Below are 23,814 nucleotides of genomic sequence, written 5' to 3' on the forward strand. Positions count from 1 at the left end.
GCTGGGTGCATCCTTTTAAAATTTTTTTTATGGTACTAAGGATGGAACCCAGGCTCCTTACCACTGAGCTCCATCCCCAGCCCTTTATTATTTTGTATTTTGAGGCAGGGTCTTGCTGAGTCGCCCAGGCTGACCTTGAACCTTCTCCTGCCTCCCTCTGCGGGGTCCCTGGGATTACAGGTGTGCGCTGCTGCACCCGGTTGCTGACGGCATCTTGATCTGGGCCCTGGTTCACTCAATTCTCCTTTCTTCCTCTCCCACTGCCCATTTTTTTAGGGACATTACTTGTTGCTGGCCACTCTTCAGGTGTGGGGAGGCGGGTGGCCGGCCTTAGTGGCATGCAGTGGGGCGGGGCAGGGCTGCGGAGGCTAAGGTGCCCATCTGCTCGGCCCTGCCAGGCTGTGGCGCCCCTTGGCCAGCAACTGAGGGTCCCGTCTGCACACCTGTGCGTCGTGTCCAGCAGCGCGGGCAGCTGCCGGCCCGGGGTCTCCAGGGCCTGCGGGGCCAGAGGCTCCACCTGACGTGACTCAGGCAGGGGGACTTTGCCAGAGCTGCCCATTGGAGAAGGCTCAGGGGCATCTGCACACTTGGCAAAGACATTTTAACACTGTTGCAGGGATTCCAGGGTCGAGATGTACCAGGGTTGGGGGATCCCTGCCCTGATTCCTGGGGTCTCTTGGGAGGGATCTCCGGGGGTGGGGACCAGGATGGAGAACTTGTCCCTGTTCTGTCAGCAGCCTGCAGAAATCAAAGCCCACCAGATGGAGGAGGGCTTGGGGGGGCGCAAATGGGATGGCGGCTGGGGACCTTCGCAAGTCTGAGCCTGGCCACTGAGCCCACGCGGCTGGGTGCTCACGAGCTGCCCAGGTGGGCTCAGGCCTGGGCTAGTGAGACACGAGAATCCGTGTCACTGTGGCCATTCCTTGGAAGCATCTCCAGAGGAGCTGAGGTCCCCCTGTCTTCTGCAGCCTCTGGGCTTCAAGCCTCTTGAGCGTGCGGTGAACGACCGTTTCTCTTTGGCGTGGTGTGGTGGGAGGCCCCCGTCAACGCAGTAAGGTACACCTGTGTCAGGCTGGTGGCAGCTGGCAGGAGACCTGGTCTGGCCCACGTCTAGGTGACAACACTCCCTGCTGGACAGGGGCCAGGGACACCCCCTCCTACCACACTCTTGTGCTGTTGGCAAAGACACCGACTGGGCAGCCAGGGAGGGGCTGGAACACACCCTGGCTTCGCCTGTTAGAAATGCCCCGGTCCTCCAGCCCTTGGGACAGTCACTGCTGTCCCAACCCAGGAGGGAGGTGGGGTCACCAAGGCTGGAAATGGAGCTACCCTGGGCTCACCCTCAGGACCCCTTATTCTAGTGAGGACCAAAAGGCCACCATCCCTGTGTGAGGTGGTCGCCGAGCCCACCCGCCAGGCCCACCTTAGTTATTGTGAGACCTTGTCAGACACCTCCCATCTCAGAGGACGATGATATTTTGTATGGTTATTGCAAGGGTCAAATGAAGTGATTTTAATTTCAAATGATTTTTTTAATCATTAAAAATAATCTAATATGAATTAATTAATGAATATGGGCTGCACATTTTAGATCAGGAAGGACTGGGGCCCTGGGTGCCCAGGTCCAGGCTCGGCCTGAAGTCCAGGGAGCCTCACTTGTGCTGGGTCACAGAAGTGACAGGCAAACAGCCTGGGTGGCCTTCACTTCTCTGTCAGCACCTGGAGAGATGAAGCAGGTTCAAGACACTCAGACATACAGACACATGGGCACACAAGGCCGCAGAGACAGACAGGTACAGAGACACACAAAGTTGCAAGGAAACATGGACAACACATACTCACTCTGTGGGTCCTGGCCTCCCCCACCTGCTCTCCAGGTGGAGTAGGGAGGTGCCATTGCCAGACTTTTTCTTTTTTCCATACTGGGGACGGAACCCAGAGGCACTCTACCACTGAGCTACACCCCCACTTTTTGAGACAGGGTCCCACTAAGTTGCTGAGGTTGTCTTGGACTTGTCTTCCTCTTGCCTCAACCTCCTGAGTTGCTGGGATTACCAGACTTTTGAACATGTTATGATGCTGATCCAGGTCCCTGGGGTAAGAAATGGGCTGGGAAGAGATGAAGGATGTGATAAGGCCCCAAGGGGACCCTGGGGAAAAGGTAGGCAGGGTCGGGGGAGGGGCTCCCCTAGGACACATGGGGTATAAGGGTGTGGGGTTGCCCACTTAGCCCTTGAAGCCACTGCCACCCTGGGGATGCCCAGGTCCAGGAAAGCCCTCCAAGCCCCAATGAGGGGCCATAAGGAACAATGGTGGGGCCCGTGGGTGCTCAGGAATGGGGAGGCTGTAGTCTTCAGGGTCCACCACTAAGGAGGGAGTCAGCAGTCTGGCCTTGACCGAGTTCCAGAGCCAGCCCTACTCCCCCCCCCCCCCGCCAAGAGCAGGTGGGCCTGGATGCCACCCAAGCTGAGCAGCTGCTGTGACCTCGGCCCATGCAACAGTTTGCTAGAATGTTCCCAAGATCTGAGGAGAGGCTCCCTGTCCACTGTCCCACTGCGACAACAGCTGCTCCTCTCTATTGGCTTGACCCCGGGGATTCCCTGAGCAAGTATTTGAAGATAAGTATTCTGCTGAGATGACATCGGCGATGACAGTGGTGACGATGAAGAGAACTGACCTGGCCAGTTACCCTGGATCCCACCCTGGCCACAGGGCTGGCACCTGAGTCAAGGACTGTCGTGTCAGTGAGGCTGAGCAGGCGGAGCCCTGGACCCAGGCCTCCTAGTCCGGGTGCATCTCCCAGCTAAGAGCCGTGCCAGGCAAGGGAGGGCAAGTTTGGCCCATGCTGCCCCAGCAAGGGGCGATGGCCAGGCCAGGCTGGCCCAGGAAGGAAGGCACTGCCTGACAGGCTTGGGGTGTCATGGAAAGGGCCGCGGGGGTCCCAGCAGACTTGGTCCCGGGCTCAACCTGCTCCTTTCACTCAGGGAAGGATTGGCTCAGCCTCCTCCGTGGGCCTCGGTTTTCTCCCAGGAAGGGGCGTGGCCATTGATTAATTCAAGGAACCTTGGCCAGACTTACCTTTTTCCTGGAAAGAATGAGAGAGGCCTGGGTTCCTGGGCCCGGTTCCCCGGGGAGAGGGCTGCTTCCTGGATCTCTCCAGCAACGGGAGGTTCTTACACCTTGTCTGCCTTGGCCCTCGCTCTTGCCCTCCCTCTGCCTGGAACTGGTCACCCACTTAGGCACATGGCCCATTCCCTAGGGGCCCTCCACCCCACAGTCCCGGGAACTGAGGATGCCTGGGGTGTGCCACGCTAGCCCAGAGGCGGCCACTGCTGGTCCTGGTGCAGGGAGCAGCCCCGGCCTCTCTCCCCCACTTGGGAGGGAGCCAGGTGGCCAGGGCGTGGCCTCGCCTCCCTGGGCCTTGGCTTCTGCAACTGTTAAAAGTGGGATGATGACGTCTGCCTCGAAGGACTCTGGGAAGGATGGAATTAGAAGGCCTTGAACTTAAATGAACCCTCCCCTCCTATCTGGCTCCCTTCCAGACAGTGCCTGGGCTAGCCATTCTAGAATCAAGGGCAGAGGTACAGGAAAGTGGGTCTCTCAAGAACACTGCTCGGCACAGCCTCCCTAGGCTGTGTGACCCGGGTCAGGGCACTGAACTTCTCTGGGCTTCAGTTTCCTCACCTTGTCCTCACAGATGTGAGCGGGGGTGGAGGAGGAACGCTCTGGGACGGGGTTATTTTGGGCGTGCAGAACAGGGCGAGGAGCTGTTCCCAGGGAGACTGTAAGCTGGGGAGGCAGGCCACAGGGTGAGGTGCTCCTAGGGTGTCTGCTGACTTTCGGGAGGACTGAGTTGGCTGAGGGGACTGGCCCTGCCTGCATTTCCTCTGGGGCTGAGGATGGCCGTCCCAGGTTGCCGGTGGGTTGCTAAAGAGCAGTGTCTGTCCCCTAGGTAGACCAGCAGGCAAACCTCAGAAAAGCCCAGAAGGGCTGAGAAAGGAAATTCTGGGATGGCCCCCGATCTGCACAAGGACCCTTATTACAAGCATCTCAACCAGCTGCGTCACCTCGTCCTCTGGGGGGAGTCTGGGTCACTGCACCTCCCACGGAGCTCCAGGGAGGTGCCCAGTGTGGAGGGAGGCGCTGAGGGATTGGGGTTTGGACCCTAGGCAGGAACCTGGGAATGACTCTTTGGAGGAAGTGGCAGTGCGGTGTGGAGGTTGATCTTCGAGGGCCGTTTTGCCCTCCAGCCTGTCCTATCTTCTCCTGCCCCCAGCACGGCTCCGCAACCATGCCACCACCAGGGCAGGAGCAGGTGAACCATGTCATACCCACACGTGACCACAAGAGGTCGCCCCGCACTGTCAGCAGCAGCGAGACAAGCCTTGCACAGGGATCAGAGGAAGGAGCTCATCCTGTGGAAAAAGCAGGATGAACTGGGTAAGGATGGAGAATTGACCCTCTGGAGGTCAGGGCTGCATGAGCCCCAGGTTGGGGATGGTGTCAACTGACCATCATTTTGAAAACGGGGCCCTTGGAGCACAAAGGAGAGATAGGTCCAGAGAGGGTATGGCTGGCCCCAAGGACACACAGCTACCTTGTGGTAGAGTAGAGAGAGTGTGTTCCCGCCCAGGTCCTCACCTCCTGGCTTGTACAGGGCCTTCCCATGGTTGGGGCACACACGAGGAGCTTGAGGGGGGTTGCCCTGGATTTTAGGCTGCAGCACGGTGCAGATGAGATTGGAGAGGGCAGGCTGGGGAGGATCGTGGGGTGTGGGCATGGGGGTGAAACTGGCTCTTCCTGAGGTACAACATGTCCCAGTTGGCTTGGACCTCGCTGACCCTGGGCCTGCAGACCCAATCTCTGGATGTCCAGCACACCGGCCCTAATGAGAAGTGGTGGGACCAGGACAGGTTGGACCCTGAGGACAGGTTCAAGATTTCAGTGTCATCCAGGGGCGGTGAGGTTAAGCCGAGCTTACAACATGGCGCTCTGCTGACTGCGGGTAAGATGGAGTGGGACTGGGGAGGAGGCCACTGCTTTCCTGTGCCTGTGGTGTAGCTTGAGGCCCAGCTCTATCCTTGGCTAGAGGATACCCTTGGCTCAGAGCTGGGAGAAGAGGCCTGAGTTTCTAAGGCCCTGATCTGTGGCGTGACCATCCCACAAGCCGCCTGCCCGGCTCCTGACACTGGTCCAGTAATATGGGCGAGCCCCCCTTCTTCAGTGAGCCCCTCCCTGCCCATAGATCCCCCGGCTGCCGTAGCCCTCCCTCACCTTCCCGGGCTACCTTCTGAAATCCTTTTCAGGCCCAGCTCAGACACTTCCTCTCAGAAGTCTGCAGGCCAGTCCTGGCCTTGAGGCCTGCCCTCCTCGGGGCTCCCCAGCACCTCCAGCCCACGGGAACCACCAGCCCTCTAGCCGGGTTTGTCCAAGACCTTGGCAGTAGGCAGTGCCGCTTAATGGCAGGGCCCACAGCACATGAAGCTCCTGGTGAGAGGGATGGAGGGGGAGGGAGGACGGAGCCTGGGTCAGAGAGGCCCAGAGGGCCTAGAGAACCAGCCAGGGCCTGTCCTGGAGTCCCGAGGGTCCGAGCTCACTCTGATGGGGAGGCGGGAGGGACGGGCCTCTCCCCAGCACACAGCAGCATCCTGCTTCTGACCTGCAGGATCAGGCTGGAGAAGGCAGGGCTGGTTCCAGTTGCTCGGTGACAGAGGCCCATCTGCCCTGGACAAGCCTCACAGGTACTGCTGCATCTCCAGGGTGGCACTGACCCCTTCCACAGGCCCCTGAGCCAAGGGTGGGGCGGCAAGAGAGCGGGACCATCCATGTGTCCTCCAGGCCCTCTCCCCACACCTGGCTTCCAACATTCAGTGGAGCACACTGTCACCTCCCCCTGTGTGGCAGCCAGACCTGCCAGTGGACACCATCACCCTCTTCACTACCACATTTCTACTCACCTCAGCGAATGAGGCCCACAAAATCCGCCCTGCCAGCTTCCCCAGAGCCCTCTCACTGTCACCCACTGGGCCCCCTCACTCTGGCTGTGCCCAGGCCTTGTCCTTGGAAACTGCCCTGCTCTGTCGTCCTCCTTACTTGTGCCCGCACTCCTGCTCTGCCTCAAGGCCCCCTCTGGGTTCAGCTCCACGTCCTTCCTGAAGAGGCAGTTCAAAGCGGGCGCAGTGGTGCAGGATGGAGCACGGGGTTGGGGTCTTTGTCTTGTGAAGAATGAACTCCATAGACACAGGGTGACAGCAAAGTGACAGGATTTATTAGAGTAATAGGAAAAGGCCGGGTGCGGTGGCACAACGACTTGGGAGGCTGAGGCAGGAGGATTGAAAGTTCAAGGCCAGCCTCAGCAATTTAGAAAGGCCCTAAGCAACTTAGTGAGAGCCTGAGCAACTTAGCGAGATCCGGTATCAAAAATAAAAAATAAAAAGTTCTGGGGACCTGGCTCAGTTTTTAAGCATCCTTGGGTTCAATCCCTGGTACCAAAAAATAAAAATAAAAAATAAAAAACAGGAAAAAAAATATAAAAAACCAAAGTAATAGAAAGCATAGCTCCCAAAGGGGCGGTGGGAGGTCCCAAGACCCCAAGACAGGGATCCCGGAGAGTGGCCTCTCGCTAGGGGCTCATGTGAATCTACAGGGTTAAGGAAGCTAGCCCCCAACCCAGTGCTGGGTGAGGCACTCAGTGTCTATGAGCTCTTCACGCACTTCACATGCGAGAAGGTGCTCGATGTCATTAGTCATCGGAGGCGTGCCCTTTGGTCCAATCAGGTTACCTGATCAGTGCCTTTGTTTGGTGGGGGTCTGGGTAGAGGCAACACACGTCCACTGTTTTTCTGCTTACACAGGTCGACCTGACCTCGATGGCCTGGCTTGTGCCTGTAGCTTCTCAGCCCTGCTACACGGACACCTGAACCAGAGGGGGCCCAAATTTCCTTTGTGCCTGTTTTAAGCCTTTCTCCTGCCTCATAGGCACATTTGATGTAATCCCAGCAACTTGGGAGGCTGAGGCAGGGGGATTGCAAGTTGGAGGCCAGCTTCAGCTACTTAGCAAGACCCTCGGCAACTTCGTGAGACCCTGTCTTAAGATAAGAAAGGCTGGGGATGGATCTCAGCGGTAGAGCATCTCTGAGTTCAATCCCCAGCACCAAAATAAATAAAATAGATGCAGTTCAAAGGTGCCTCTTTGGTGCCTGCCTCCCGGGACACTCGTGATCCTGTTGGCTCCCCCAGAGGCCTGACTGCAGTACACACGGTAACTGTCATGTTACCCTGGGTCCTGTGTCCCTGGTCCCAGCAGAATCTGGCAAAAAAAAAAAAATTGGCAGGAAGTTCCGATGAATGGATGACAAGGACGTTCACTTAATAACCATTTATTGAGCGCCAGAAGTGTACGCAACCCTGTGCTAAGTGCCACAGAGGATCTTGCCAGGCCCCTCTGCTCCTACAGGCCCCAGACCTCAGAGCAGTCAAAAGCAGGGAGGTTCTGTGCCCACGGTGGTCAGGGAAGGCTCTAGAAAGGGCTTGAAGAGGTTCCTGTTGAGGAGGCACCCCCTGGCCCTGCCAGCCTTCCTCCAGGAGGTCTCTTTAAAGTCCCCACCCCCAGGCCAGGGTGGTCCCTTTGTCCCGAGTGGGCTCAGCACTCCCCTGAGCTCCTGGGATACCTGCTGAGTGACGGCTGGGAGGACCAGGACAGCAGGCCGGGCCCAGCCTGCAAGTGAGGCTGCAAGCTGCTGTCGTGGGCAGCCGAGGCCTAGGGCCACGTCACCTCTGGCTTGCTGCTGACTAGGCCCCTGGGCGACACCTGGCCATGGAAGCTACCCAGGCTGCACTGTTCTTCCCTCCTCCATACCTCAGCCTTCCCAGTGGCCCTCTGGGGTCAGGGGCAAGGACCTGTCCCCACTCCATACACATGGAGGACGGGCTCAGGAGACAGAGAGACTCACAAAAGGCCACATGGCTGGCAAGTGGTGACACCACGTGCTCCCCGCGCGCTCCCCATGAGCAAAGGGGCTCCCCCTCGGGAATCCACTCACGCTGCTTCTGGGTTTCATCCTAAGAACCAGGTCGAAGCCCAGCCGTGTCGGTACTGTCAGACCCGACACCCGGGGCCTGTTGTGGCAGGCCTGGGAGCTCGGCAGAGGGCATCAGAGTCAAAGGAGAGGGATCAGGCACTTTCCTGGTTACAGATGTGCCTGCCACCGCAAGACTCCGGGAGAAGTCTCTTCCACCTTTTCTACCCATCCACCCACCCACCGCCCACTACACCACCCACCCCACCGCCCACCCATCACCCACCCACCATCCATTCCACCACCCACCCATCCACTGGTCCATTCATCCTTTCCTTCCTCCCCCACTCGTCAAAATACATTTCTTTTTCTTTTTTTCGTTTTTTTTTTTTTTTTTTTTTGGTACTGGGGATTAAACTCAGGGGCACACCCCCAGCCCTACTTTGCATTTTATTTAGATACAGGGTCTCACTCAGTTGCCTAGTGCCTCACAGTTGCTGAGGCTGGCTTTGAACTCACGATGCTCCTGCCTCAGCCTCCTGAGCTGCTGGTGTTACGTGCGTCACTGAGACCAGCCACATGCATTTTGGCTGCAGGCAGGCCCTGTGCCAGGCCGTGGGGAAGCACAGGTAGACAGGACACAGTCCCAGCCACTGAGTTACTGAGGGGCAGCAGGGGTGGACACCGGACACAGCCCAGTAGTGACACAAGTGACTGGATGCATGTCTGGGGTGGCATGGGGCTGGTGTCCTGGAGGGGCTGGTGTCACTCCGGCTGCCCTGTGCTGCCGGTGCACCGTGGCCCGGGCCAGCCCCGCTCTGCATGGCCCAAGATCTCTGGGAAGCCATTTCCTCACTGTGAGGTGGGGGACCCTCACGGAACCTCCCTGGCTCACTTCTGGGCCACATCGAGGCTGGAAGCACACACAGTGGGGCCGCTGCTTGGTCACAGCACGGTCCCCAGGTGCGCTTGCTGTTGGGACTCTCCTGGCTCAGGATGAACATCATCATCTGGTCCCAGTCGTGTGGGTGCTGGTCACTGGGTGTGCCCGTGTGGCCACCGGCTCCCCTGCTGTGGCTCTGGGGGGGGGGGGGCCCAGGGGCCGGGAAGCAGTGCCCTATCTGTCCCTCCGCCCAGCCTTCCAGAGCCCACGCCTCATCCCTGGAGCAGGGGGTAGTTTGCACCCTGGCCCTGACCCCAGTCTTCCACCAGCCCTGGCAACTTCAAGGCACTGGCACATTCACGGCCACCGCCCGTCCCCGGGCCACCCCGGGTCCCACAGTCAACCCTGGGGGGAGGCAGGCGGAGCTGTGGGTCCTACTTTGCAGGTGGGACTCTGGGCGCAGAGGAGCAAGGTGGCCTGTCCCAGCCAGCAGGTAGCCGACTGAGAGGCTTTGAAGGGGGCTCAGGTGCCGGCCCCCAGTGAACCCGGCTCTGCCACCAAATCCCTTCCACTCACCTGAAGAGGGGACACAAGTGGCATCCTCACCAAAGGGACAGAAGTAAACCTGACAGGGCGGATCAATGGGTGCCCGCCTGGCGCACTGGGGGCAGCGCCGTCTGGGGACGTTATTAACACTCCCCATCTCCTGCCCCCACCCCCGCCCCCGCCGCCCCAGGGATTGAAGCAGCAGCTGGCGGTGGGAGGAGGCTGCCTTAAATACACTGAGTAGAACAAAGGAAAATGGGACTGGGTGCTGCTGTGGCCAAGCCACCCTCCCCTTCCAGACCCAGGGCGCAGAGCTAGGAAAGAGTCGGCTCAGCGGAGGACCCTGGGAGCAGGGTGGTGACAGTGGCCAGGTTGGGACCCACAACCCCCAGACACCCCTGCCTGCTGGGCCAGTCCTCTGGAGAGGCTGCAGGAGGGTTGAATGAGATGCTGGGTTGCTCTGTGCACTTCCACGGCGACATTAAACGTCTACCCGAGATTCCCCACCAGCCCCACGAGGTTCAAAGGTGGCCCCCACCCCCGGGCGGGCAGCAGGCCACCTCTTGGTCCCCAAGTCCTGGCCCTTCGTCTCCTCACGCCGGCGGCCTCAGTGTCCTGGCCTCAGTGTCCTGGCGTACGAGGCTACTCAAGGGAGGCGTCAGGGCCCTCACGTGGACGGGGCGCACCAGGCGTGGGGACCTGGTGTCAGCAGACCCAGGACGGCCCTGTGCTCTGAGAGAGGCAGCGGCTGCTGCGAGGTGGACTTTGCAGGTGGGACCTCCCAGCTGGACCCTGTGCCAGATCACCCCCCTCCTCCAGCCCCAGGGGAGCCCCTCTCTTCCAGTGGTGGGGACCCCCCGGCTCACCTGCCCCAGGAAATGCCGAGGCCTCTTTCCACACCACCTCCCTGGGGAAGCCTCCCCAGCCTCTAATGATCGGCCTCCTCCCTTCCCGGAGCCCAGGACTCCCTGAACCCCACCTGCTCTCTACTAGCAAGTTACTTCAGCGGGCTCCCCGCCCCCCCAGGGGCGCTCTGCCTCGGAGTCACCTCCCCACCCCAGCCCTTTCTGTTTATTCTGAGAAGGGTCTCACTAGGTTGCCAAGGCAGGCTTCGAACCTGCCATCCTCCTGCCTCACTTTCCCGAGAGGCTGTGCGCTGCCCTTTGGTCCCTAGGTCCCTTCCCTCACTAGACTGTGGGCCATTGGCCAGCAAGATGGCTGCTTTCTTGTGGTCATGTCCCTCCCTCTTCCAGCAGCCTGTGGGGGAGGCCAGGGCAACTGGCTGTCAGAGGCCTCCATGGGAACGCAGCTGCCATGGGCCCTGGTCACTTATGTAACAGTGGCCATGCCGCCCTGGGAGCAGGAGGGTCTGCCGCAGAGGGATGTGACTGCGGGGGGGGGGCGGGCTTCCCACCAGTGGCACCACTGCTCTGTCGCGAGGGAGGGGCACTGCACAAGCCCCATCTCGTGAGCTCGGCCCAGTCCTGGGGGCTGGCAGGAGTGCCCAGCAGCGACAGCCCACTGCGGGTTAGGGCTTGGGAGGCAGGCGCTTCCCGTTCCACTCCACAGGCCACAGCGGAGGCACGGAAGCCCTAGGAGCAAGGCTGAGCCTGGCCAGACCTGGGGAGGTTGGGTCTACACTCCTGGGGCCACCGTGCCACCCACCACCCTGCCAGGCTGAGCCAGCCTCACTTGCGGGCTCCCACATGCAGCAGAACAGATGCAAAGCAGGCGGTGGATCCGCGGCTATTCCAGGCCGCGGCCCCCTCCCACCCCCGGCGCCACCCCCGCCTCACTCCTCTATTGCCATCTGCACGCGTGCCCATCTCTCCAGCAGCACCTGGTGAGGCCCAGGGATCCAGCCTGCCAGTGAGCTGCCTGGGTCGAGAAGCTGCCCACCACCAAGTCTGGAGGGCCAGGGCCTGCGGAGGTTAGGTCCTCGAGCCCCCAGGATGGCAAGCCCCTGGCCGGAGGGTTTGGCCTTAAGGCAGCGACTCCTGCTCCTCCTTCCTGCTCCTGGCCGTCCTTCTGCACTCAGCTCAGGACCCAGCACAGCCGCAAGGTCCCTCCTCACCCCACTGGTCTTCCTTGCGATGCCAGCTGCCAGATCTGGTGACAGATCTTGCTACGACTGGACACATGGCCTGAGAAGGGCAGGACCCGGCCAAGGCCCCAGGCTCCGGGCCTGCGTTTGGCTGCACCATCTCGGGGGCACCTGTGGGCAAGGGGAAGACAGGCTGCCATGCCTGGTGTTCTCTGGTCCTGGACTGAAGGGACTTCCTGGCTCTGAAACGTGGCTCCCGTTCCCAACCGCTCCTTGTCCGTGGGTTTACTCCGCTGTCCCCCACTGCGCTGCAGCCTTCACCCTGGCGGAGTCAGGTAGGCTTCAGGCCTCGCCCTGCCAGAGGGTCTCCATCTTTGCAGCCCCAACTCCCGGGGCCTGGCACCCACAGCTTTTGAATACACAACCGTTGAGCTGAGCGCCATTATGTGGCCTGGAAATGTCCTTACAGAGCTTGGTCTGGCTCCACCCAACAGCCTTCGCCCCTGACCACCCCTGAACACGAAGTATGGGTGAGAAGGGCAGGGCCAGGGTGAGCGGTCGTGTGTGGCACAGGGCTTTGCATTTAGCCAGAACCTTCCCTAGGCCCCGGGGACCTGCCAAGCCTGAAGACACGGATCCCATCTAACCTTAAGAGGCTGGAGACCAGGGTCAGTTTTTGGTCATTTTAATTGTAAAAACCAAAACATTCATATAAATAAGACCGCTGTGTAAAATATGATTCGTCCCTTCTACTAAACCCTTCTCCCCACACTCAGAAAGAATATAGAAAACCCAGCAGAGATACGAAGTACAAATCAGCATGCGGTCCCTGATGAAAGCCACTGCAGGCCAGGTTTCCTGCTGAAGCGGCCTTGCGGTGGTGAGAGCACTCCTGGCCCAGGCGTCTCACCCGAGGCTCAGTGACACCTCGAGGCCCCGCTCTCGACTGTGACTGCACGGTTGGTGGAGGCAGCATACAAGGGTCATGCAGCCTGGGGCGGGGAGGGGAGGATGGGAGGACTGCTTGGTCCTCAGCCAAGGCCGGGCCGGGAGAGCAGGTCCAGTGGGATGTGGTGGCTTGTGCACCTGGGGTCCAGCTGGGAAGGGGCTTCTTCAGGGGGGGTGGTCACCACTTCCCCAGAGGACAAGAAGCTGCCCGTGCCCCTGGAGAGGACAGGCTCCTTCTTGGGGCCACTTTCATATGGCCACTAATGACAAGGACAGTGGGCATTTCCCAGCAGCACAGGGATGGAAGGCAGCGGGCTCCAGGGATGCCAGGGCACAGCCACCCTGGAGAAAGGTAGGATGGCGTGTCCTCGGGAGAAACCCACTCCCTACCCTGCCACTGTCACTCCCACCCTCCCTACAGGGAGGGGGCTGCCTCAGCCCCACCCGTAGCTTGGGACCCGGGTGGGGGCTGAGAGCCGGGAGCGGCGACGTCAGCAAATTCACACACTGGGCGTGGCTCAAGACACTGGTACACAAGGACAAAAATAAAAGACCCCAGACTCCTTGGAAAAGCCAGGACCTGCCTGGAGCTGCTCCCCATCCCAGAGCAGGGGCAGGACAAAGCCCTGCAGGGGACAGAGTGTCAGGAGCACTTCCAGACACACACGGCCAGCGTGCCCCCGAAGTACAGGTAGAGGAGGTTCTTCACCTCGTGAGTGATCTCGAACCCGAAGCCCTCGCCGATCACCACGTGCCAGGAGGAGCCGAACTTCTTGTCCATGGTCTCTTTGATCATCTTGGCGGCGCTCTGGAAGGGAGAGGGAGCTCGTGAGGGGGCAGCGAGGGGCAGGCATCAGCTGGCACCACGGTCCTGGGGCACCATTTCTGTTGCTCTCCTGCTCCCAGAACCTTCAGGAAGGGCCTCCCCACAGGCCACCTCCTGCCAGGGCCATCACACAGCAAAACCAGACGCTCCCTCGCCAGCCAGGAGGGAACCAGCGAGGGCGGGCGGGCGGGAGGGCTCTGGCTGAGGGCAGCCCCAGGGCTGAGTCGGCCTCTGTGCTCAGTGCTGGCTCCTGGGCCAGGCCACCAAGTCCTCGGCTGTGAGCTGACAGGATGGGGCACAAAGCTGATCTTGGGACCACATGAAATGGCAGACATGAGAGCAGTTTGCAGACTGTAAGGGATTGTCATTGTCCCATGGGGCCTGGGTGAAAGGCTTTTCCCTAACGGGGCTCAGGGAGAGGCCAGACTGCTTGTCCTAGTCAGGGTGGCAGCCCACTGCCTTCAGTGCTGGCTCTCTCTGGAAGCTTCCCTAGCAGGAAGAGCAGGTCTGGCGAGGGGCAGAGCACCCGTCTTGCAGGGTGCGGCCCATGCTCCGGCATCGCTGTGTACCAGGATCACCCACCACCCTGACAGGCGCACGCCGAGCCCTCTGTCCCCATAGCTCAGTAAGTAAACCAAGGCTGCCCAGTAAGGAGCTGTGGCCACTGTCCTGAACTAACAGACGAGGTCGCTGGGCTCAGAGATGAGAAAGGCCGGCCTGAGAGTAGGGAGCAGGAGGGGCCGAGATGGGACAGGGACTTGGCCTGCTCGGCCAGAGCCAGGTGCCCAGGGTCTGCCTCCCATCACTGTGTGACATGGGCTCCTTCCCACCACCCCTGGAAACAAGCCCACTGGCCACATCCCGGCCACGGTGACAGTCCTGGCATGGAGAGGGCCCTCGCTCCTCTGGATGGATGAATGGATGCGTGGATGAATGCCTGGGCAAGCCTCCGCTCGCCACTGAGATGGAGCCCTGGGGACTGCCGGGGCCAGCAGCCCACCTGAGGGTCTGGGGCAGGGCTGCAGAGACCCTCCGGCTTCTCTCCTTCTAGGCTGGGCGTGACCCTCGGTGCCCGGGCAGCAGCAGCCTCTTCTCTCCCTGGCCTCCAGACTGACTGAATCCCAGGAAGCCTTGGGCCTAGTCTTAGCAGGACCCTTTGGCGCTGGCTACAGGGGTTGGGGGCCACTCTGTTCACACGCAGGGTCAGCAGAGACACGAGGGGCCGCCTGTGCTGGTGGCAGTACCTCGTTGTTGTTGGAGAATTTCTCACAGGCTGTGACACACAGCTCCATGGTTTCCACTCGCATCTCCTCTGGCATGTCCGAGTGCTAGAGAGGGCAGGGGACAAACAAAGAGAGGCTTCTTAGCCCACGGCCTGGCCTCCCTGGCTGGCCTCTCCGTTTCATGCTTAAGGCACGGACACCAGGTGACTTCCCTGGCACAGCCTCCGGCAGGGGACTCAACTCCTGACAGGCCTGCAGTTGAGGCCAAGGGGTGTGGCACAGAGTGGAGTCCAGGTGCTCTGTAGCCTAGGTGCCCTGCGAGGTGCCAAGGCCCAGCCAGGACAAGGGGAGAAGGGCAGGCCGGGCTTGGAGGCAGCGGTGGTGTGGCTTCCGATTAGACCTCTCAGAGCCAGAAGGCACAGCCTCGCCTCTCCGAGGGCTCCTGTGCCTCCCGCGCCTCTCTGGATGCTCTCTCTTAATTAGCTTGCTGGCCTCCTCCTCCCAGCTACAGGAAGGCTGGCCGTGCCCACTCTCTCCTCCGGGGGACTTCGTCTGTGTCCTCTATACAGGGAGAGGCTTTCCGCACCTTCTTCCCCAGCGCTAACCTCTTCCTTGAGCTCTGGATTCCCATGTCCAACTGTCCCGTTGACAACCTCATTTAGATGTCTGAAAAGTCACTTTTCCCCACAAACCTACTCTTCCTACATCTTCCCTTCCTTGGTCACTCTGGGAACAGTCCTCAACCCTCCTCCCCTCACTCGGGCCCCTCCCTCATGAGCCCTGCTGCCTCCAGGCCTCCTCCAGGCCCTGCCCAGCCGCTGCTGCTGCTCCGTCTGGGCCTCCCTGCTTTCCCGCTGCCACCTGGCGTCCCAAGCCCACGTTCTTGCGACAGCGATCCCATCACACCTCGGCTTAGGCCCTCTCCTGCTTCCCTGACCTCAGGACGCACCCGCATTCCTAGCCGCAGTCCTTCCTGCAGTCCCGCCAGGCCTGTCCAGTCTGCTCCTCCGTCACACTGACCCCCATGTCCTGATGTCCTGCCTGCCGGGCCAGCCATGGGGCCTTTATCTCTGCTGCTCCAGGATGCTGTGCCCATCCCACCTGGGCCTCCTGGGCCTCCTGGGCCTGCTGTTTCTCTGCTGGGAATGTCCTCCCCCGCAACTCTGCGAGGCCTACTCTCTAATTCCATTCTAGTCTCCGATCGAGGAGCTTCTCCAAAAATGCTGGCCTCTGCCTGCTCGCCCCGCACACCGGCTCTGTGTTCCTTTGTAGCACTTACTGTCTGCAACCGTGTCCTTTAAACATTCCTTTCATGTGGGCCAGGGACATCTGTCTCACATACCACCCTCTCCACAGTGCCCAGAACCATGTCCGGCATATAGCAAGAGGCCTAAATATATACTTGGCAAATGAATGAATGAATGAAAGGATGAATCACTGTTGCCCCCTGGATGTTTAGATTGAGCCAGCAGAGCCTCCTCCTCTTGGCACTGCCATCCTGCAGGGGATGTGCTCCACCCACCTCTCTCCAGGCTGCAAGGGCCCTGGGCTGTGTCTCCCTCCCGCAGGGCTTACCCTGACCAGAGGGAAGGTCTGCAGGCGCTTATAGTCCGCCTCATCCTTCTTCCCTTCTGTTTCTCCCATGATCCTTCCCTGGAGGAGAGAGTGGGGCTCTCAGAAGGTGCCGGCACTGGCAACGAGGATGCCCAGGAGACTCAGGAAGCACGGCCTGCCAACTTGGTGGGAGCAGAGAATGTCTTTCCCCAAGGGGTACTGTAGAAAACAGGAAAACCAGGAGAGGAGACTTGGCTTTAGAACCACACATCACAAATTAGAAACGTCTCAGTAACAATTTGACACCTCCCCATCTTAACTCCCCCACATCCTTTCCCAAATGGCCAGCAAGTCTGCAGACGGAGGGTGAGTCAACGTGAGATGCTGTAAGAACACACTGTCATTGTCAAGATAGATGCTGACTGCGGGCCAGGCCCAGGATGGAGCCTCAAGCTAGCAATCAACAAACGCGGCTTCTCCTTGTGCCCACGACGCACCGGCTTTTCTTTCCAGCAGACGTGGGCAGGAAGTTAAATGTTCAGGTGACAACTGTCAATCTAGGATTACTGCCAAGTGAGGGGTCCTCCCTGCAGGGCCTGATCTGTGAGGACCTGGACAGTGCCACGCAGTACCTTCCCTGGCACCCCAGGTCCATTGCCGTCCCTGGCTGTCCCTCTCAGGTCACTGAGTCCTCTCTGGCTGGCCCAGAATCGGGCAGACTGGGTGCTGGTGATGGTTTGCACTGACCAGCAGGGTAGCCTGGGCTTCAGACTCCCCATCGGCAACCCAGGGACAGTCACGTCTCTCTCACAATGAGAAAGGGGCCACCACGAGAACTCAGTGAGACAAGGCACAGAAAGCAACGCCAGGCACGTGGCGGTACGTGTCATTCTCTCCACCCGCTTCCCAGGGAGACAAGGGAGAGACTGGGAATGACAGGAAGTTATAAAACTTATACCCATGCAGGGCCGCCACCAAATCTAGCATCAATAACAGAAGGGGCCTTTCCTAAAGAGATGGGCCTGAGTCTGTAATGACCGGGCGCACTGCTGGATGTCTGGATGTTTTGATTTATCCTTATCAATGTATCAATTCAAAGGGCTTTGTAATCCCAGAAGCGGTACCGACACACGAGCACAGATCACTGAGACAGTGGAACTATTTTAATAATCTATATTGAACAAATCCAGCCAAACAACATTACAGCATGTCTCACTTTCCCAAATAAATTTACTTTTACTGCACCGCTACTCAACTCAGAGATGCCTGCCACAGGAACTAACTGGTGGGTGTAAATATTTTATTAAAAAACATTTTTTTTAAGTCAGGGCCTCATCTTGCTCAGGTTGGCCCTAGACTCCTGGACTCAAGGGACCTCCTGCCTCAGCCTCCTGAGTAGCTGGGACTATAGGTGGGTGCTATTATGCCTGGCTAACAGGTAGACAGTCACAGGTGATGTGCTGTGTTCCAGCCACCGTGCCAAGTGCTCCACATGCATTTATGCAGCTCATCACGATGATGACCCAGAAGTCAGGGCCTGGGTGAATGGAGGCAGGAGGCCTCACATGCCGCCGAGGCCAGCCAGCTGGGCAGCAGCAGAGGCAGGATGGCATCCAGGTGCTACCCTGGCACGAGCACTCTGCAGCTTTATTCTTTGGGCCTCCTGGCTTCACACGCCGGGGCATTCACAGCACGCTCGCACCTGGCCACTAGTGTAGCTCGGGTGTCCCACAGTGATATGAGTTTCTGATCTTCCCTTTCAGTGTCCAGCGTTCTAAGGTGACCGTGACCCTTGGGTGCCAAGCACAGTTCCCTGGGCATGCTTTCCCGTCTGGGCTGGGCTCTCTGATGCTTCCGAAGCCCACAGCACCTCCCTTGGCTTTCCTGGGCGAGGCTGGCAGCCTGGCACCAGCTCTGCCGCCCCACTACACTGGTATTTTCTGATTTCCCAGGGGACAGATGGCTCCTCTTATCTCATAATTCTGGGCATTTGAGCCACTCTGATATTAGCAGTTTTTGTTTGTCTCTGCATTGCTGGCAGATCACCAGCTCCATCCCGTTGGACTTTCTGGTCAGGTTTACCTTTGCTCATCACACTAAGGCCCTTCTCCAGTCCCGCCCTGTCCTGGCAGTTTTAGGATGGCCATTGTATTGCCCCCTCCTCCACCCTCCTCAAGGGGTGACAGAGCTGGTGGCTACCTTGATAATGAAAGTGTCCCAGGGCTCTCTGGGAAGTTCAAGTGGGAATGATTTCAAATGTGGAAGCAGCTGCTGAGGCATCTTCCACCTAAACATTTCAATTCAGTTCAATTCATCCTTGGAGCTAAAGTGCCAGAAGCAGGAGGCCGGAAGGGACTTGAGAGCCACTGTGTGCGCCAACCCAGGTGGGCAGGGTCTGGGCAGCTGCTCACATCCTGTTCTACCTACAGAGTCCTGCGGAAGCCCACGGGACCTCAGGGGCCTACCTGAGCCCACTCTTTAGGAACCAAAGAGGGAAAAGCCCCAGGACAGGTATGGGGCCGGGCCCAGAGGAGAGGACTGCTTTGGCCCACAAGTCAGAACATGGAGATCTGAAAGCCGGTTCCAGAAGGGAAGTCCAATTCTTTTTTTTTTTTTTTCCTGTGGTGCTGGGGATTGAATCCAGGGCCTTGGGCATGTTAGGCAAGCCCTCTACCCACCGAGCTGTATCCCCAGCCCAGGAAGTCCAATTCTTCCCACTTCCTGGCTCTCTGACCTTCGGCAAGTAATTTACCTAGGCCTTGGTCTGCTCTCTGAAACAGGAAACTGATTCCCGTCTTCTCATGTTCAGAAAGCTGACGCAGGTCCACCTCGTGTGCAGGAGATTACAGACGTTCAAGCTCTCTGCGCTGCTCTTGGCCTGTTCTCTGTGATCACCACCTTATTACTGGCCAAGTCTCGCTCAACTTAAGGACTGTGATTTATTATTGTAAATAGCCTTTCCTATACTACATATACTTCTATTGTGTACAAGGGATGGGACTTACAGGGTTAAAATGTGTGGTTGGAGATCATGTGTTTTCAAGTACAGAAAGGCACGAGGATTTTTTATGACACTGTATTATTATAGTCCAGCTGCAGTCATTCAGCCATGGTTGGAGAACCCTGCTGAAAGGATGCTACCCAAAATAGCAGGACTAGGCGTTTTAATGACCTTATCAATCTCCCCTGTGAAGGAGCACGTGCCTGAGAGAAGTCATGTCAGGCTGGAAAGAGCCTTTTAATAATGTAAGTGTGTCCACGCTATGGGACTCAAATGTGCTAGGTGCTGAAGCTCGGCCCCTTGCCACCTGGCCCCAAGTGACACACCAAGCCAGGGACAGCCTTGCTCTCCCAGGTTCCTCTCGCGGCCTTGCCTAGAGGCGCAGGCAGGGCTCCCCCGCGTCGCCAAGCCTGTTCTTGTGTGGCACTGACCTCAGTCACCATTTTTTATTTTGCTTCTGAAGCCTTTATGGAGAACACATAAGAGGGCCAGGGTGCGTGGGAGGGGTGGGGAAATGAGTGGACTCTGGGAAATAGGCCAAATGTATCTGCCGGCTCGATGGGTGGGGGAGCCCAGTCACTCACGGCCTTAATCATAGCTTTCCACGATCTAAGGCCTACAATGCATCTGAGAGACCGCAGGCCACCAGCTTGTCATGGTGGTTCCGAGAGCAGCCTCCATGGCAGGTCTGATTCACATCTCGGTTCTGCAGAAGGTCAGACAACTGCCCACTGCTCCCGGCCTTGGTTCTCTCAGCTGGGACCAGGAGTAAGAGGGGCCTCTCCCTCCCAGAGGGATCAGCTCCGTCACTGATGGGAACCTTCCATATCCTTCCTCATAGACTAGCACTCACACTTCGAAACATTCAGCCCAGCAAACCAACATTTCCCAAGTTCCTACTGTGTGCAAACCACCGTGTTAGTGTTGGAGGAGGAAGGTCACAAGGTGCAGGCCCAGGTGGCAGGGTGTGGTCACTTTGTGCCTTTGCACGCATTTTCTCCCTTCCACCTTGTGAGGCCTACCAGGGAAGTACGAGCAAAGTATGAGCACCCGACTCTCAGACCAGGCACCTGGGCTCGGAGGCTGTGGCTGGCCCAAGGTACACGGTCAGCAAGGGCCGAGCCAGGACCCGAGCCCAGATCTATTTTCTGACTACTTCCTTCTCTGTTTTCTCCCTTGTCACTCTGGTATCGGCAGCCATGGGTGCTGCCATCTGTGTAGGCCTGCCTCCTGCTCCCAGCCTCGGCCTGGATGCACGCATGTGCACCTTGGTCACGCACATCCTTTTCCTGACTCACCTGTGCTCCGCCTTCTAGCAAACAAACGAACAAAGCTGGGAGGTGAGGAGGAAGGGCCACAGCAGGTCAGGGTGGAAGGCTGAGCTTCCCAGCGGCCTGGGGCTGTCAGACCAGCTGAGTGGGGGCAAACCCAGGGGGCCAGTCTTCATTTTGCTAAGAAAGAGCATTAAGCACGTCGCCTGCCGTAAAAGAGGGAGATGTGATGGGAAGAAGGAGTCGACTGCAGAAGGAAGGTCAGCTCCTCTCGAGGAAACACGCCACCTTTCTCACACACACAGGCTGTTCTGTCTTGTTTTGTTAACACTGTCCTTCAATTTTCTCACTTTACTGAGGTCCAGTGAAAACTGCATGTGCCTTAGACATGAGAGGGAGGAGGAAGAGAATAAGGGAAAGAAGCGGGGTGAGAGGTGGGGGAGGGAGGGGACATCTGTCGACTAGTAGAGGTTCAGTTCCCACAGCTATCTGTGTCTAACACCATGTGATAAATGATACTGACTGGGGTGGTACCTCCTCATGGACATACCCAAATTTGGATGAAATCCCAAACACTTTTGTCAAGATACAGAAAGTCACGGCCATGTAGCCACCAGTGCCGAGCGAGAGCAGCTGCGTGCAGGCGGCAGTTCCCCCGCCCCTCGTCCTTCCCACTTGGTGGAACAGATTTGAACGCAAGGCACTAAGAATGACATTATCACAGAAAGAAATTGGACTCAGCCAGCACTGATTTATTTCTTAAAAACTCATTCACAATTGCTAATTGCCGGTGACATCTCACAACCGATCATGACTTGGCCAAGCCTCGTGAGTCCAGACAGTTCCCTGAGGCTGAGGGACTTCATCTGGTCTCTTCTAGATGTCCCAGAGCACAAAGACCACATGGCAGAAGTCCAAGAAATATGAACATTGAAATTACATTATATTTCAGGAGCTGGGGATATAGTTCAGTTGGTAGAGTGCTTGCCTCACTTGCAAAAGGGCCTGGATTCAATCCCTAGCACCACACACGCAAAAATTATATTTCATTAGCCTCTGAGAAGGGAGAGCACCTATCAAAGCGATCCAATCACATTTAAGGAAACTGACCTTAAGCCAGGTACCAGGAGGGGCATTCTACACACAGGATCTCTTATTCCCTCAGGAACTATCTGGCAGGCACCATTATTCCTATTCTACTGAGGAGCACAGAGCCTGAGTAAAGGAGATCCTTTACCCAGCTGATAAGTGGAGGAGTTGGGATTCCAACCCAGGTATATATGACTTCAACTACTTTAAGCAAGAGAGCCCCTTCCTTCAAGGAGTTTACAGTCGGACAGGCCAACATGCATGCCTCAAGGAGTTATGGCTCACCGTTCCAGAAAGGGTCACCAGACAGATGTAGAGAAGAGGGAAGAAAATTCCGGAGGGTGAGAAGGAGGCTAAGAGAGGACAGCAAGAAAAACGTGGGGATGGGGGCAGTGGCAGCACTGGAGTCAGGTCTTCAAAGGTAAGTGGGATCCTGACAGGTGGGCAGGTGAGAAGCCTTCCAGGCAGTGAGACGACTGAACAGTGGCACCTAGGCAGAAAGTGCAAAGCATTTTCTGGGGAAATGCAATAGTCCAATTTGACTGCAGTATAGAATTTGGCCAAAAAGAAAGAAATAGGCTAGGGTTGGGTTGTGGAAATGTAAAAGACCCTAAAACCCAGGCTTAAGAAGTAGCTTTTTTCTTTTTTCTTTTTTTGACGGGGAATGGGAAGCCCTTTAGAGTGTCCTTGGTGGTTGGTGTCAGGGCTGTGTGTTTTGGTGGGTTGTGTGTTGCTGTCACCATCTCATCTGTGGAGAGAGGAGACAGTGACAGCAGTCAGGAAGCCCAGGTGACAGACATTAAAGACCTGAGCCAGGGTGGTGGCTTAAGGAATGGAGAGGATGACAGGTTCAGAATAACCTGAGAATTGCCCAAGTGGCATGGGCACAGTAGAGTGACTGTGGATGCCCTAGAAGGATGAGTAAGCTACTGACAGACACCAGGGAAACCAGCAGAGGGGTGGGAGAGCAGGCCAGCTTAATTTTAGAATATTAGGTTTAAGTCGCTGACAAGATGTGCAAATGGCAGAATCTAGTCACGAGTAGGAAATCGCTGAATCGTGGATGACCAGAGGCAGAAGGGAAGCCATTGAGTCCCACCTGGTGCATCACTGTATTAATTGCTTCCTGCCTCCTCATCCGTATCCCTAACCGCAAAGCACAGGCAAACGATCAAAACTGGAGATGCGGATCTGAGAATCAACTGGAGAAATGACAGCTGATGCTGTTGGAAAATGGTTCATACTTCCCCGAGCGGGGGAAATGTGGGGAGGGAAGAGAAACAAATACTGACTCTACATTGGGCGGGACTCTGTACTTCAGTTCATATCCTCAGAATTCCCAAAGGAGATGCGCTGGCTTTATATATGCACAGACTGGTGCTCAGGGAGGTTAGGTAACTTGCAAGGGTCCTGCAAGTAGGAATCTAAAGTAGGTTGGCCAGTTCTCCGCATCACACACACTTCCTCCCGCGGAGAAAGCATCCTCAGGAAAACCTACAGTGGGGTCTAAGAATAATATCCTTGGACGCCAAGTCCAAGAGGCCTTTCGAGATCATTCAAACCGAGTTCTCATTTACAGATGGGGAGACTGCGTCCCCAAAAGAGTAATGACCAGTCCAGAGTCCCACTAGTTGCCAACTCTCCAAGCCAAGCAGTCTTGGGCAGAGGCGAAGGTGACCATCAGCCCAGACGCGGAAGGTGGATTACTTCGCGAAAGGTTGGGGAATTGCGGTGCTGGGGGAGTCGGATCAGAGAGGCTGAGCGAGCCCAAAGCTGGACGGGGCGCCGGGTAGTGGGGAGAGGCGGCCTGCACAGTCGCGACGGCGAATCTGTCGCGACCCAGCACGCAGGTCCCCCTGGTGGGTTTGCGGGGAGGAGGGGGGGAGGTCCTGGGGCTGGGGAACAGCAGGCAGGAGACTGAGGTGGGGCCTCGGCGGTGGGCGAGGCCTCGTACGCCCCGCGTTGCCTCCCGTCCTCCCTCCAGGCCAGCCCTCCCCGCCTGGCTGCCCGCCGCGCCCCGGGGCCTCACCTGCTCCCGCGGGGGCCGGAGCCGGGGCCGCAGCCAGCGCACCCCCGCCAGGGTTGTCAAGGAGCAAACAAGAGTGTCTTAGCAACCAGCAAGGAAGTCCTGCCCCCTCACCGGACGTTGACAGGAATTTCACTTGTTATTGGCGTATAAAAGTGTCAATCATGTGGAAGGGACCTACGACGCACGGGTTTGCACGGAAGGGGGCGTGACTTACAGGCTAGGGAGGCGGGGCTTCGCTTATAGTCGTCTTAAGTGTGCCCGAGGAGCCAGGGACAGACAGAAGTTCTCGGTTCGGACGAACTTGGAGAAGCGGTATTACCTTGGGGTTTTTTCGATATTTGAAATAACAAATGCAAATTTTGTTGGCGTCGTGACACTGAGC

The 23,814-nt window shown here is 57.9% G+C and overlaps 1 protein-coding gene and 1 long non-coding RNA gene across 5 annotated transcripts; both read right to left on the minus strand.

Annotated features, from left to right (window-relative positions):
- Nucleotides 1-1,580: 1,580 nt before the first annotated feature.
- On the minus strand, nucleotides 1,581-3,346 carry LOC308658780. The gene is made up of 3 exons (XR_014024241.1): nucleotides 3,079-3,346; nucleotides 1,843-2,092; nucleotides 1,581-1,719 (listed from the first exon to the last, which is right to left on the minus strand). It is a non-coding gene; the product is annotated as an uncharacterized lncRNA (long non-coding RNA).
- Nucleotides 3,347-6,273: 2,927 nt separating this feature from the next.
- Nucleotides 6,274-23,541, minus strand: DNAL4 (dynein axonemal light chain 4). 4 transcript variants are annotated; one of them, XM_081311279.1, is made up of 5 exons: nucleotides 23,433-23,541; nucleotides 16,064-16,261; nucleotides 14,510-14,593; nucleotides 13,149-13,247; nucleotides 6,274-7,309 (listed from the first exon to the last, which is right to left on the minus strand). In XM_081311279.1, exons 2-5 carry the CDS (start codon nucleotides 16,130-16,132, stop codon nucleotides 7,274-7,276), a joined length of 288 nt encoding a protein of 95 aa, XP_081167405.1. In that variant the 5' UTR covers nucleotides 16,133-16,261; nucleotides 23,433-23,541; the 3' UTR covers nucleotides 6,274-7,273. The 4 variants fall into 4 exon arrangements, with proteins under 4 accessions (XP_081167405.1, XP_081167403.1, XP_081167402.1 ...); XM_081311277.1 differs by lacking the exon at nucleotides 6,274-7,309 and adding an exon at nucleotides 10,695-11,662; XM_081311276.1 differs by lacking the exon at nucleotides 6,274-7,309 and adding an exon at nucleotides 11,683-12,781.
- Between the last annotated feature and the right edge of the window lie 273 nt (nucleotides 23,542-23,814).

Source organism: Spermophilus citellus (assembly GCF_964194105.1).
Source record: "Spermophilus citellus genome assembly, chromosome: 10".
Taxonomy (NCBI): Eukaryota; Metazoa; Chordata; class Mammalia; order Rodentia; family Sciuridae; genus Spermophilus; species Spermophilus citellus.